The 16,784-nt window shown below is 37.2% G+C and overlaps 1 protein-coding gene across 2 annotated transcripts in view; it reads left to right on the forward strand.

Annotated features, from left to right (window-relative positions):
- Positions 1-16,784, forward strand: part of KIF16B (kinesin family member 16B) — a 999,411-nt gene that overhangs the window by 63,555 nt on the left and 919,072 nt on the right. For both annotated transcript variants that reach the window (XM_053712121.1, XM_053712122.1), the window contains exon 5: positions 16,499-16,615. In XM_053712121.1, coding sequence (XP_053568096.1) covers positions 16,499-16,615 — 117 coding nt within the window. The remainder of the gene's footprint in view (positions 1-16,498; positions 16,616-16,784) is intronic.

The following is a 16,784-nucleotide window of genomic DNA, read 5'->3' on the forward strand; positions in this document are numbered from 1 at the left end:
GGCTCCGGTCCATAACACTCTATGAGCGAGGTATACCTACCTGTAATTTCTTCCTGTATATGTAATTTGTTACTGCTTACAGAATGCATTTCTTGTTTTTAGTTTAACCTAGAAATTAAAATCATGTTACCACAGATGTATTTAAATTACAGGTGGTAGTTATCGTGTATGTGGAAAGATTTTATGTTTAAATCTTTTTATTAGCATTTTTTTTCCCCAACAAACAAATATGAGCAAGTGACAAGCGGGAAGGAGATATATTCTCTCTCTCTCTTACTACAAGCTCTTCCTGTTATATACAGGTAGCCCTCAGTTTACGCCGGGGTTAGGTTCCAGGAGGAATGGTTGTAAATCAAAACCATTGTAAATTGAAACCCAGTTTATAATGTAAGTCAATGGGAAGTGAGGGGGTTAGGTTCCAGGCCCCTCTTAAAATTGTCATAAGTAACATCTAATACATTATTTTTAAAGCTTTGAAATGAAGACTTTAAATGCTAAACTGCATTATAAACCTAATAATATAGATTGTATCATCATCAAACTAAGTTTAATGAACAAAAACATTTGCTAAACATCACCTAATAAAATAATTACACAACAGACTGCATCATCATCATCAAACTAAGTTTAATAAACAAAAAACATAATTTATGTAAGAACTTACCTGATAAATTCATTTCTTTCATATTAGCAAGAGTCCATGAGCTAGTGACGTATGGGATATACATTCCTACCAGGAGGGGCAAAGTTTCCCAAGCCTCAAAATGCCTATAAATACACCCCTCACCACACCCACAAATCAGTTTAACGAATAGCCAAGAAGTGGGGTGATGAGAAAAAAGTGCAAAAGCATATAAAATAAGGAATTGGAATAATTGTGCTTTATACAAAAAAATCATAACCACCTAAAAAAAGGGTGGGCCTCATGGACTCTTGCTAATATGAAAGAAATTAATTTATCAGGTAAGTTCTTACATAAATTATGTTTTCTTTCATGTAATTAGCAAGAGTCCATGAGCTAGTGACGTATGGGATAATGAATAACCAAGATGTGGATCTTCCACGCAAGAGTCACTAGAGAGGGAGGGATAAAATAAAGACAGCCAATTCCGCTGAAAAATAATCCACACCCCAAAATAAAGTTTAAATCTTATAATGAAAAAAACTGAAATTATAAGCAGAAGAATCAAACTGAAACAGCTGCCTGAAGTACTTTTCTACCAAAAACTGCTTCAGAAGAAGAAAACACATCAAAATGGTAGAATTTAGTAAAAGTATGCAAAGAAGACCAAGTTGCTGCTTTGCAAATCTGATCAACCGAAGCTTCATTCCTAAATGCCCAGGAAGTAAGAGACTGACCTAGTCGAATGAGCTGTAATCCTTTGAGGCGGAGTTCTACCCGACTCGACATAAGCATGATGAATCAAGGATTTTAACCAAGATGCCAAAGAAATGGCAGAAGCCTTTTGACCTTTCCTAGAACCAGAAAAGATAACAAATAGACTAGAAGTCTTTCGGAAATCTTTAGTAGCTTCAACATAATATTTCAAAGCTCTAACTACATCCAAAGAATGCAACGATCTTTCCTTAGAGTTCTTAGGATTAGGACACAATGAAGGAACCACAATTTCTCTACTAATGTTAGAATTCACAACCTTAGGTAAAAATTTAAATTAAGTTCGCAAAACCGCCTTATCCTGATGAAAAATCAGAAAAGGAGACTCACAAGAAAGAGAGCAGATAATTCAGAAACTCTTCTAGCAGAAGAGATGGCCAAAAGAAACAAAACTTTCCAAGAAAGTAATTTAATATCCAGCGAATGCATAGGTTCAAACGGAGGAGCTTGAAGAGCCCCCAGAACCAAATTCAAACTCCAAGGAGGAGAAATTGACTTAATGACAGGTCTTATACGATCCAAAGCCTGTACAAAACAATGAATATCAGGAAGATTAGCAATCTTTCTGTGAAAAATAACAGAAAGAGCAGAGATTTGTCCTTTCAAGGAACTTGCAGACAAACCTTTATCCAAACCATTCTGAAGAAACTGTAAAATTCTAGGAATTCTAAAAGAATGCCAAGAAAAATGATGAGAAGAACACCAAGAAATGTAAGTCTTCCAGACTCGATAATATATCTTCCTAGACACAGATTTACGAGCCTGTAACATAGTATTAATGACGGAGTCAGAGAAACCTCTATGACTGAGAATCAAGCGTTCAATCTCCATACCTTCAAATTTAAGGATTTGAGATCCTGATGGAAAAAAGGACCTTGCGATAGAAGGTCTGGTCTTAACGGAAGAGTCCATGGTTGGCAAGTAGCCATCCGAACAAGATCCGCATACCAAAACCTGTGAGGCCATGCTGGAGCCACCAGCAGAACAGACGAACGCTCCTTTAGAATCTTGGAAATCACTCTTGGAAGAAGAACTAGAGGCGGAAAGATATAGGCAGGATGATACTTCCAAGGAAGTGACAATGCATCCACTGCTTCCGCCTGAGGATCCCTGGATCTGGACAGATACCTGGGAAGCTTCTTGTTTAGATGAGAAGCCATCAGATCTATTTCCGGAAGTCCCCACATTTGAACAATCTGAAGAAATACCTCTGGGTGAAGAGACCATTCGCCCGGATGTAATGTTTGGCGACTGAGATAATCCGCTTCCCAATTGTCTATACCTGGGATATGAACCGCAGAAATTAGACAGGAGCTGGATTCCGCCCATACAAGTATTCGAGATACTTCTTTCATAGCCAGAGGACTGTGAGTCCCTCCTTGATGATTGACATATGCCACGGTTGTGACATTGTCTGTCTGAAAACAAATGAACGACTCTCTCTTTAGAAGAGGCCACGACTGAAGAGCTCTGAAAATCGCATGGAGTTCCAAAATGTTGATTGGTAATCTCGCCTCCTGAGATTCCCAAACCCCTTGTGCTGTCAGAGACCCCCATACAGTTCCCCAACCTGTCAGACTTGCATCTGTTGAGATCACAGTCCAGGTCGGAAGAACAAAAGAAGCCCCCTGAACTAAACAATGATGGTCGGTCCACCACGTTAGAGAGTGTCGTACAATCGGTTTTAAAGATATTAATTGTGATATCTTTGTATAATCCTTGCACCACTGGTTCAGCATACAGAGCTGAAGAGGTCACATGTGAAAACGAGCAAAGGGGATCGCGTCCGATGCAGCAGTCATAAGACCTAGAATTTCCATGCATAAGGCTACCGAAGGGAATGATTGAGATTGAAGGTTTCGACAAGCTGAAACCAATTTTAGACGTCTCTTGTCCGTCAGCGATAGAGTCATGGACACTGAATCTATCTGGAAACCTAAAAAGGTTACCCTTGTCTGAGGAATCAACGAACTCTTTGGTAAATTGATCCTCCAACCATGTTCTTGAAGAAACGACACAAGTCGATTCGTATGAGATTCTGCTAAATGTGAAGACTGAGCAAGTACCAAGATATCGTCCAAATAAGGAAATACCACAATACCCTGTTCTCTGATTACAGATAGAAGGGCACCGAGAACCTTTGTAAAAATCCTTGGAGCTCTTGCTAGGCCAAACGGCAGAGCCACAAACTGGTAATGCTTGTCTAGAAAAGAGAATCTCAGAAACTGATAGTGATGAATCGGAATATGCAGATATGCATCTTGTAAATCTATTGTGGACATATAATGCCCTTGCTGAACAAAAGGCAGAATAGTCCTTATAGTTACCATTTTGAATGTTGGTATCCTTACATAAAGATTCAATATTTTTAAATCCAGAACTGGTCTGAAGGAATTCTCCTTCTTTGGTACAATGAAGAGATTTGAGTAAAACCCCAGCCCCTGTTCCAAAACTGGAACTGGCACAATTACTCCAGCCAACTCTAGATCTGAAACACATTTCAGAAATGCTTGAGCCTTCACTGGATTTATTGGGACACGGGAAAGAAAAAATCTTCTTGCAGGAGGCCTTATCTTGAAGCCTATTCTGTACCCTTGTGAAACAATATTCTGAATCCAAAGATTGTGAATCGAATTGATCCAAATTTCTTTGAAAAAACGTAATCTGCCCCCTACCAGCTGAGCACCTTCATGTGGACTTGGGAGCTGGCTTTGGCTTCCTAAAAGGCTTGGATTTATTCCAGACTGGAGATGGTTTCCAAACTGATACTGCTCCTGTAGGGGAAGGATCAGGTTTTTGTTCCTTATTATGACGAAAGGAACGAAAACGATTAGCAGACCAAAATTTACCTTTAGATTTTTTATCCTGTGGTAAAAAAGTTCCTTTCCCCCCAGTAACAGTTGAAATAATAAAATCCAACTGTGAACCAAACAATTTATTACCTTGGAAAGAAAGGGAAAGCAAAGTTGACTTAGAAGACATATCAGCATTCCAAGTTTTAAGCCATAAAGCTCTTCTAGCTAAAATAGCTAAAGACATATACCTGACATCAACCCTAATGATATCAAAGATGGCATCACAAATAAAGTTATTAGCATGTTGAAGAAGATTAACAATGCTATGAGTATTATGATCTGTTACTTGTTGTGCTAAAGCTTCCAACCAGAAAGTTGAAGCTGCAGCAACATCCGCCAAAGATATAGCAGGTCTAAGAAGATTACCTGAACATAAGTAAGCTTTTCTTAGAAAGGATTCAATTTTCCTATCTAAAGGATCCTTAAAGGAAGTACTATCTGCCGTAGGAATAGTAGTACGTTTAGCAAGAGTGGAGATAGCCCCATCAACCTTAGGGATTTTGTCCCAAAACTCTAATCTGTCAGATGGCACAGGATATAATTGCTTAAACCGTTTAGAAGGAGTAAATGAATTACCCAAATTATTCCATTCCCTAGAAATTACTTCAGAAATAGCATCAGGGACGGGAAAAACCTCTGGAATAACTACAGGAGGTTTAAAAACTGTATTCAAACGTTTAGATTTAGTATCAAGAGGACCAGATTCCTCTATTTCTAATGCAATTAAGACTTCTTTAAGTAAAGAACGAATAAATTCCATTTTAAATAAATATGAAGATTTATCAGTATCAACCTCTGAAACAGAATCCTCTGAACCAGAAAAATCATTATCAGAATCAGAATGATGATGTTCATTTAAAAATTCATCTGAAAAATGAGAAGTTTTAAAAGACTTTTTACGTTTACTAGAAGGGGGAATAACAGACATAGCCTTCTTAATAGATTTAGAAACAAAATCTCTTATGTTAACAGGAACACCCTGAATATTAGATGTTGATGGAACAGCAATAGGTAATGGAACATTACTAAAGGAAATCGTATCTGCATTAACAAGTTTGTCATGCCATTCATTACAAACAACAGCCGGAGGAACAGTTACCATAAGTTTACAACAAATACACTTATCTTTGGTAGATCCAGCATCAGGCAGCAATTTTCCAGAAAAAAAGGTTGTTATTCTGAAACGTCGCAAATTGAACCGGCGTAAACCGAGGGCCACCTGTGTATATATAATTATTATGAAAGTGGTTGTCCATGCTAGACACCGAGTTGTCCCTGTGTCGCTTTCGAATTGTCTCTTGATACTCTCAAATAGTCATTTTCTTTGTCCTATCGGAGATGTGTGAAAACCCCTGGATCTTTATCACATGATCCCACTTCCCTTCTTATCATACAAGTATAGGCCAACCTTGATCTATCTACATTATCTCTATTTAATGAATTGGTACATTGTAGACAGTAATCGTGGTCAACCTACAATAAGCCTTAATAAAATACATAAAATAGAATCAAAAAGAAAGAAAGAAAAATAAATAAAAAAGAACAAAAGGTTTGAGATACCGAGTTCCTCTGTGTCACTATCCCTAGCTAATGGAACCATCTTTGACCCGTCCATCAAGGTGTCTGCCCTTCCCTTTAGATTACTATAATACCAGACCTTACCAAAGGAGTCACTTGTATCCAGTATCTTTGATGCTGACTCATACATCCTATAAGTGAGATAAATTTTATTGCTAACCTCTAGCCAATTGGGTACACTCATCTTCCAGTATCTTGCTATACTGGATCGGACCACTGTACATAAGATTTTAATAAATATGTTGATATGTTTATTATATCGTCTTATTGATTCATGTAGGAGAGCTTGGTAAATAGTTAACTGAATGTGTTTGTCTAGCAACTCACTGAGTAAGAAATAACTTTTCCCATATGGGTTTAACTTGCCCGCATTCCCACCACATGTGGAAATATGAACCTACTTCCCCACATCTTCTGTAGCATAATCTGTTATGTGAAAGAGACATATGTGAAGTTTTTAGAGGTGTTAAGTACCAACGGAACATAGTTTTTATGGTGTTTTTCCTCAAGCTAGCACTCGGCATCGGAAATATTTTTTTTTAATGCGTTTTGTTAGGATCTGTTAGTTTGCTAAACATGTACTAATAGGGACATGTTATTAAAAAAGTAGACATGCAAAACTTTATTTGTCTGTAAAATGAGTGACAAATTTCAACTGATTTTGTCCAAAATTACTTGACTAAATTAGCTAGTGAATGAATACAGTTTGTCATTTTAATAGATAGAGGATAAACTAAATGAAACACAATTTGTATTTGTTACTTTTGTTAACGACCAAAATTTTGGACAAAATACGTTTTTTACTTTACTTTGCATATTTGTTGTATTCATAAAATAATTCATTGTATGTTTTATTTACATAGCTATCCAGTGGTTTTAGGTTTAGTAATTCCTCAATAAGTGTCTGACATCCATTTTGACATTTAAGCTGTTTCTTTCTTAAGGTTATGAGAGTCCACAATTCCTTACTGTTGGGAATTCATCACCTGGCATTCAGGAGGAGGCAAAGACACTCTGCATCAGAGCTTTAATATCCCTCCTATTTGCCTAACCCTCCCAGTATTTCTCTGCCTCGTCTAGGAATATATGAAGATAGAGTTGCTCAGGATTTTATTTAAGAATTACAGAGATATTAATCCCTTCATAGGATAGAACGTGGAAGAGGGGGGACATAGGAAAATACTTGCTGTGCAATGTAAATTTTCTTGCATGAGTTGTGGTCACAAGCCTGCCAGAATGTCACTGGGACAGTTTCTTTAGCCTCCTCCTTTTTGGCCCCTCAGTATATCCTCTACGGTCAGTAACAGTACAGCATGGGTTCTCTACTGTATGCTCAAGACTAATTGCTAGGTAAGAACAGGGGAGACATTATCTGGGTTAGCACCTGCTTGTCTCACACAGCCCACAGGCTATCAATAGGTACATACACTTGTGTACAGCATAGCCAGGTCACAGCAGCATAGCACATAAGAACTTACCTCGGACTAAAGCACACAGTAAATAATAAGCACTGCAAGGAGCATCATAGTACAGAACTGTTATATATTTTTTTGATCAGCTTGGTAACTGTCCTGTTATATTGGTGGCACAATGATTTCCAGTGACTCTGCTCGGGACCAGCATTTTTAGGGCTCCTCTAACCGTCTGCCAAACCTACTCAGGAGTACAAAGAAGGCCAAGTTCAGATCTTAATTCCGGGGGCAGGAAGTGACAGAGCGCAGTGCGGAGAGTTAATGATTTTTCTGCGCTGTGTCAGTTTGGTGTTGTCAGGGTACCTGGAACCAGACATGAAATTCTTAATTAATCACACCTTTATTAAAAAAATAACTAAAAATTATAATTAGTCAAAATGACAAGCCAGGAGTCAAAGTCAGAAAAGATAGTCAGACGAGCCAGAGTCAGGAACACAAAGATCAGCAAAGTCAGGAACAAGCCAGGGATCAGGAACCAGAAGGGACGTCAAACAAGCCAGGTTATACACATAGAGGTCAGAGACAAGGCAAGGGCAATGGCAAACAAGGCTGAGGCAGTTAAATAGGAAGTGATGACATCTTCATTCTGGGACTGCAACCTGTCTCTCTCTGATGAGGTTCTCCAGTTTGGCCATAAGAGGGAGCCTGGGAGTAGTGAGCAGTGTTACACACTCTACAGGAAAGGATAAAACACAGGTGAGTCTAAAAATGGCAGCCAAGATAAAAAGCTGCAATTAACCTTTGAAATCAGGGTGAAACTCTGACAGGCGTGCTACCTACAGAAATTTTCCTTTTTGCCACATATCTTTGGTACCAGAGGGGGTAAGCTTCAACCCTTTACCACTAGCAGAGCAGCACTTAATGTTTTTTTAGGTGGGTATTAATAACTGCACCATCATTTTTGGGGCTATTACTGTTTAAATACAGGAGGCTTTTATTCTTATACAATCTTTGGCCTAACTTTTGCAGTGCACATTTAGTTACTGGAGGAGTGTTAAGTTTATCTTTTAACTCTAGTATATCTCTTACTGTTATTTTTCACTTCAGAGATACTTCCCACAGTGTCACAGTGCACTTTTATTGTACAGATTGTGACAAGTTTACTGTGATTTTTTTGCACTATAACAAACATTTAATGGAGCAAACTGGAACTGTTTCAGTTGGACTAAACCCACTAGAGGGCAGATCTACTGATTTTTTGCTTTCCCAGCAAACAAATGTATGCTTTGCACATTATTTACTATTTGTCCTTCAGCTCAACTTTACAGTGCTTGCCTAAGCTCAGTTTTACAATCTCAATTGTCTACTTCTAATGCTGCAAAGTCAGTCCTACGCCTGTGTATACTACACAAGGTGGGGTAACTGGATTTTCCCCAGACTTTGAGTCACTTAGTCTGCTATTTCTGAAGTTATGGCAGTTATGCTGCCTTCAAGTAAGTGTAGGCATAAATATATTTCCTCAAGTTCCTCTACTAAGGGTGAGGTATCCACTGTTTAGTCGGCTACCAGGCAAGTTTAGTTATCTGACTCTAGAAGACAATAATCCCTCTAGGGACTCTAGGGAGACTCTAGGGGTTCAAACCACTAAGCCAGTTGAGTTTAAGCCTTTAAAACAATTGGATATTATCTTTAAACCTAAAGCTAAGTCAGTTGAAGTTTTTCCAGTCCCTGTCCTGGTCACGGACATCATTCTCAAGGTATGGGACAAGCCTGGGGTTACACTTATTCCTTCTCCTAAATAAAAAAACAAACTGTTTCCTATTCCTAAGGCGGATGGTGCTATCTCTACCTTAACCAGAATAACCATAATTCCTCTGGAAGACAGCACTTCCTTTAGAGAGCCTATGGACAGGAAGCTTTCTGCAAGGGGGTCTGTTGTTTCCACCTGCTGTGGGTATTGTTTGTGTTGCAGGAGCAGCATCTCTATGGTGTGTCTGTGCTGATTTCAGAAGAGTCATCCATAGAGGATATTCAGGAATGCATTTGCTGCTTGCGATTGACACTCCTTTATTTGTGATGTGATAATTTAGATCATTCGCATTAATGCAAAAAATATGCTTTGGCTGTCCTCGCCAGAAGGGCCCTTTTTGGTTGAAGTTGTGGTCTGCTGACACAGTATCAAAATTGAGGATCCTAACTTTAGCTTTCAAGGGAAACACTTTTTCGGGCCGGCTTGGATTTCTATTATTTTCACAGTTACGGGTGGAAAGGGAGCTTTCTTGCCATAGGATAAAAAATCTAGATCTAATAGTAAATATAGCAACTGCTTTTGCTCCTTTAACCAGTCCGGTAAACTGCAATTTAATGCCACTTTTGCTAAAAGTCAGTTTGTGAAATTCCTGCACTACTAGATGTATCCTGGTGAACTGTAAGTGACATTATTGTGAAGTGGAAGCATCTAGGAGCAATAATAGCCCACTCATAAAGTGGTAGACCACACAAACTCACAGAGTTCTGAAGCGCTTGCATTGTATACATCACCTATCATCTGTGTATTACTCACTACAGAGTTGCAGAATGCCTCTGGAAGCAGCATCAGCACAAGTGCTTCATGAAATTGGTATCCATGGCTGAGAAGGTGTACACAAGCCTAAAATCAACATACGCAATACCAAGTGTCAGCTGGAGTGGTGTAAAGCACCTTCCTCTAGACTCTGGAACAGTGCAATTTTGTTTAACTCTCCAATTCAAAGAAAAGTTTAGTCTGAGAATAACATGTAGATGAAGTTTTTAAAGTTTCATTAACTGTTTAAATATTAACAAAACAAGTGTAAAGTTTTAGTGTCTATAAATCAATTGTAGCTGCCATGTTGTGACTTAGGTTACCTTCTCTGCTGTGGCCAATTAGGGACAGTTATAAATAGGTCACTAGAGTGTACAGCCAATGGCTGTGTGGAATATAATTGTTCTGCACTTTCATTTATAACGGGAACTGAAAAGCTCACAATTTTAAAACAGAATTACAGGAAAATGGGACACAATAAATAATGAAAGTATATTGCAGAATATATATATATATATATATATATATATATATATATATATATATATATATATATATATATATATATATATATAAAAAATAAAAACGACAAGAAGGACAAGCGCACAAAGTATAGTATGTTTGAACTCGTATCGCATCTAGAGATAAATAAATGATTGCTCACTCACATGATTTAACCTCATACTTTATGATGTATATGGATCGCTCAGGTTACCAAGGTGTTATCTACCAGTCACTCTCCTGCTATCGTAGCTGTGTCCTCCATTAACGGATCTCCACGTTCAAGCTAAAGCAGTATTAGCTACTACTGAGCGTGAACACTCGTTCCGGTTTGCATAGGGGGATTAGCACAGGCAGTGATAAGGGGATAACCAATACACGGTATGTTAAAGTTCATATGTGTTTATTTGAAAACAAAGTGTCTGTTACAAATCTTAAAACGTGTTAAAAATTAGCAGTATTAGTAAAACCTCTCCTAATAGAGCAGATGATCCCAACATTAATAGAACGAAAATATATTGTCGTGAACGGGTTGGCACTTAATGTGTATATACTCAACTAACAGCCTGCCAGTATCCTGTGTGAATAGGTAGGGGGGTCGAAGCCTAACGCGTTTCACAACTTTATTGGTTGCTTCATCAGAGACCTTAAGTGCCAACCCGTACAGAGCTGCAGTTTCTTTGGGGCTCAGCGGGACTATTTCCAGGGACATTAAGGGAACTTTAACTCCTGTGGACTATACGTTATCTTTTTAAATCCACCGATCTGGATCATTGGTGTTGTATACACTAAACCCCTCTTGTTTTGTATGATGTTGAAATATTGTATATAACTTCTGAGTGTATCTCATCAGCTGTACATTTAGTTTATCTCATTATTTGCGCTGGTACTGTTCGTTGTATAGGAGATATAGAGGGCAATGCCCATACAAATGCCCTTTTCAGGGCAATGGGTAGTTTAGGTTTTTTTAGTGTTAGGTTTTTTATTTTGAGGGACTTTTTTATTTTTAATGTAAAAGAGCTGTTTAACTTAGGGCAATGCCCTACAAAAAGCCCTTTTAAGGGCTATTGGTAGTTTAGCATTAGATTAGGGGGTGTTTTTATTTTGGGGGTGCTTTTTTATTTTCATAGGGGTTAGGTTTAATTTTTTCATTTTGGATAATGTGTTTATTATTTTTTATAATGTTAGCCTTTTTTATTTTTTGTAATTAGATTAATCTAATGTAATTTTTTTTTAAAATTTTTATTGTAATGTAGTTTATTTTTATTGTAATTAAGGGGTTAATTTAGGGGGTGTTATGTTAGGGGGCTTAGTCATTAAATTAGTTTTTTGAGTTGTGGAGGTTGGCGGTGTAGGAGTTAATAGGTAAATAAGGTTTAATGGGGGGTTGGTGGTTCAGGGGTTAATAGTTGTATTAGCTAGTTTGTGATGTTGGGGTTTGCGGATTTAGGGGTTAATAATTTTATTAGGTAGTTGTTTTTTTTTCTTAACACTTCATACGGGCGGTTAGTTTTTTTAAAAAAATACTTATTGCGGGCGCTTCAGGCTTTTGTTTTAATACTTTTTGCGGGTGGTCATTTTTTTAATACTTATTACGTGCGGTTAGGTGTTTTTTTATACTTATTGTGGGCAGTTTTTTTTTTTTTTTTTTGTAATGCTCTGTTTGCCTTCGCTGCATCCCGGTGGATTCTGAAAATGGCAGGGTGGTGAAAGAATCCAGCACCCTGCCATTTTTGGAATCCACCCATCCAGGTGAATTCTTTTGGCTGCGCGCGCAGCGAACATTCTGTTGGCTGCCTCGCGCTGCCAACATTCCATTGAGGATGCATGCGCAACTCTGCCGACGGCGACAGACATTACAAATGCAATTATAGTGTGTGTATATATATATATATATATATATATATATATATATATATATATATATATATATGATTTTATATTGCCATCGCAAAGTGTTTATTGTCCATTTAAACTTAATTGGTTACTGGTGATTGAAATAATGCTTGTGTTAATTCTGACATTAGCATTTTTTAAGAGACAAGACAAAATTTAAAAAAACAAATACAGGAGAAATTGAGGGTTCTATTCCCATAGGAACTTACAATCTAGAAGCGTGGGAAACAAGAGGTGAGGACTGCAAGGGTAAGAATGATTTAAACTTTTTTTTTTATTACTGTACAAGGATCCTACTAACATTATTCCCTGTTTGGGACTTAGCCATCATTGGGAAGGTATTGATGTATGACTTTTGCTGCTTATGAGAGGGTGCGTCTGTTTTTTCCTTAAACAGAATTCCAGTATTTAAAAGACAATTATAGTATATATAGTTACTTTCTAGTAATTATTTGTTTGTTTTGTAGGAATTTATTAAAGTACTAGAGAGAGTTCAGGTACTAAGTTTAGTCACATTGCAACTTATTAAAACCTAACACATAAAGGACAATTAACTACAGTAGAATTGCATAACTGACAAATACATAATAAAAAGACCATGCAATAGCCCTAACTTTGAATTTCAAAAGTGTATTCCATTTTCTCTTCACCTCTATCATGTGATAGCCATTAGCTAATCACAAAATGCATATATATCTATAGTGATGCCTCAAAATTTGCCCAAAATCTTCCAGAAGCCTCTGGTAAAGTATGACACTGCAAATTGAATTCACTTACCAAAATATTGAAACATTGCAACCATGAATATACAGCCTCATGCTACATAATTAAAAATAATCCCTACTTGAGGATGAATAACAATTGGACTATAATGTGTCTTAAATAGAAAACTACTGGTTATTTATAGTTATCTGATGGATAAGATTGCTTTCAGTAATCTTCCTCCTGCTTCTTTTATTTCCATGACCTCTAAGGACGGACTGTTGTACTTTAAATAGAACATTTTTGTTTCACCTCAGGATTGTTTACAAATTATGCAGACCCATTGTGACCTGCTTGCTTCTAGGCTGGGGGGGTTCAGGAAGATATTGTAATTTCTAGAACTTTTTGGTAGCCTGAATTGGGAGAGGATGTTTGTAAGCATGTCATGTCCTATAATATCTCTACCAGGATGAAATATCCTACTACAGCTCCAGCTGGTCCTTTGCTTTCTTTCCCGGTTCCTGGAAGTCTCTGGTCCCATGTGTTGATGATTTGTATAATTTACCTTCCTCTCTGATGGTTATGGCACTATCTCAGTAACTGTGGATCACCTAACCAAGATGGCTCATTTTATTCCTGCTGTGGGCCTACCTTTTGCTAGTATGACTGCTACATTTATTTCTGAGGGAAGTTTTTTTTGATTGCATGGATTACCCTGAAATGTGTTATCAGTTAGGGGTTTCTAGTTTACATTTTGGTTCTGAAACATTTTTACACCAGTTTGCGCATTTTGAAGTTTTTGTCATCCGATTATCACCCTTAGACTAAAAGCCAAACAGAATTTACTAATCAAATAGTATTTACAATATTTCTGCCCTTATCTTCAGGACAATTGGTTTTATTTTCTTACTATGGCAGATTTTGCATACAAAAGTCATATTCATCAGTCTATTAAGATGCCTGTTTTTTTGCAGATTACATCTTACAGTTTCTTCTGACTTTATTTCTCATCTGTTCTGGATTTAGATCAAAAATTATCTTTCCTCTCCAAAAATTAGTAGTTACAAGAGACCTTGCTTCAAAGCTCAGCAACAGAAGAAACCCTTTGCAGATAGGCCCCGTTCGATTTCTCCCTCTTATTCCTGTGTTTACCTGGTATGGTTGCCTACGCACTGAAGGAGGGGAACAATGTCAAGCCCTAGATATTTACCTGGGAGTAGTAGGAGCCATGCTAAATTGACCTGCAGGAATGCTATAAAGAAGTCTTTGAGGAAGGCTGGAGTCTGGCGTTGCACTGAAAGCTGAAGTCTAGCGCTGCTGATAGAGCATGGTGGGCTGTATGCAGCCCTATGTTAGAACTGAATTCGGAACAGTGAGTTAAGTTTAGCCCATATGACCTGCAGACTTCTTATGATAATGCTAACTGTGCTACCTGCACAGGTAGCATTTGATAGCGTTATTTGTGACCCTGATGTTGGAAGTGACCTTACAGCTGTCTTGGCTCCTATATCTATGGGGGAGTTTTTAAAAAAACCCTGTTAGCGCCAGTCAAGTGCTTGGTTATTCTCTATGGAAGTTCAAGTATTCTTGTTCCTGGCATATTTTTCTGATCCTGACCTTGGTGTGTAGGCTTATGCTCTTTGTCTCACCTTTGCCTGTACCTTGAACTGTGGACTGATAAACTGTTTTTTGTCCCCTGGAACAGAAGTTTGTATTCTTCTTCCTATCCCCCCTGCTGTGACATTTGCCTCCTGTTTGCTATATTGGTACTGAACTCTAGCTTGACTATTGACAATTCTTCTCGATATTCTTTGCCTGCCAGTATTACCATTGGGTTGTACCTGACTCTGACTTGCAGCACATCTACTGCAGAGCTGGTTCCAGCATACAACTAGGGTAAATAACTTTTTAACACAAATTAACACAAACAGTGACTCTGCTTTAAAGTTTACATCTAAAATTGGTTAAAGGGGAATGACTGGTTAATACATATTTATTGACCTGAATATGACATATGCAATTCTGTGTATGGCACTAAAAGGCATAACCTACGCTTTTGTATGTGATGGTGAGCTATATATATATACAGGATATTGCTCAATGAAATAAGCATCTCAAAAGTTAATTGAAATTATTAATGGAAAAAGTTTTTTTTAAACAGTATGCAAACAAATACGTGTTAAAAACCTGCTGCAATATGCACATTTATAAATCGTCCTTAAATTGCGCTTAAACATTGTATTCAATGTAAATATTTACACATTTATTTAAGGTAATTTACAAAAAAAACTGTTGAAGTTATAAGCAAGAAGTCAAAATTTAAAAGTTCCTATATTTCTATTGCAAAATGAGTCTTGCAGCATTTGCAAGTGGGCTGAACAGGGTGTCCTTGGGTGTGTATGAAGTTCCTTTGCATTTTTTATTGGAATAATCACAGAAATTGATACCTGTAGATCTTGTGCTCTCTTCTCAACAAATTTAGTCTAGCTCGTTGGAAGCATATACACGTAGAATTTGACGGTAGATAAGAACCAAAAAGGCCAATCATGTCTACCCATATTACATGTTAATTTTTTCTTAGGATAGCCTTATGCATGTACACAATATTCCAGATAAGCCTAACTAGCAATCTGTAAAGTGGCATAAGAACCTTGCTATATCTGCTACTAATACCTCTCTCAATGCAAGTATTTGACTGGCCTTACTGGCTGCACTGTGTACCAAAATGTAAATAATCTGAAATAATAATTCCCAAAACCCGTTCCTCTTTAGATACATTCAGTAATGTATCATTAAGACTATATTTGACCTTTGGATTTTTTGGTCCTATATGCATAATTTTGCTCTTGGTAATATTCAATTTCAGATCCAATTTATTTGCCCAGTCATCCAGTTTTTTTAATCTCACTGTTCATTTGATCAACCCCTCCTGGAAGATCAACTCTGTTCATTAGCAAACACACACACCTTCCCCTGGAGCCCACTTCCAATATCACTGATGAACATGTTAAACACAAAACAGGCCCAAGAACTGACCCTTGGGAAACACCACTAGTAACTGACCCCTCATATCAATGTATTCCATTAATTGAAACCCTCTGCTTCTAAATTATTTCAAAATATGCAGTGCGCTTATAGAAATGAAGGGAAATATATGTTTGCAAAACTCCAAACAAATACAAGGTAAACAATGCTGAAACAGCATAATTTGATTTGTTTTTGCATCAACAAAGGTTGCTATCATTGGTAGGTACTCCCTGTCACCTTTGCTCTCCCTTAGGAAAATCTGCATTCTAGAGAGCTTCTTTATTATGTATGGAGGTAAGCGTGCAATTTGCAAAGAATTACTGATCCAATCTCTTATGTCAATCTGTGAGGTTATATCTTAACATGCGGATTAATTTTACATCAGCAAGCCCTTAGACTTTTCTTTTTTTTTTTTTACAATGGAAAAATGTGAAAATCATATCTGTGTGTATGATAAATATAGCCATGTGGCCTTTTGTTAGGTTTAAAAAAATAAATTGCTTACCTTAAAAGTGAAACCTTTATTTTGTATATTTATAATAGAATGTCATTTCCATTCACCTTCTAGGTTTTTAAAGATCTTGGCACAGATGTCCTTAAATCAGCATTTGAAGGTTATAATGCCTGCATATTTGCATATGGACAGACTGGTTCTGGGAAGTCCTATACCATGATGGGTAACCCAGTAAGTATTGCTGATTGGTTTATTAATTGAGTGTATATGTATAAATATGTGTGTGTATGTCCTATACTGCACATTTTTATTTTTTTCATCACAGTGTCTTTTTAAATTCTTCGAAATACTTTTTATCCTTAAAAGGACATTACACATTATATTAATTTAATTATTTATA

The sequence above is a fragment of the Bombina bombina genome, chromosome 4 (assembly GCF_027579735.1).
Source record: "Bombina bombina isolate aBomBom1 chromosome 4, aBomBom1.pri, whole genome shotgun sequence".
Lineage (NCBI taxonomy): Eukaryota > Metazoa > Chordata > Amphibia > Anura > Bombinatoridae > Bombina > Bombina bombina.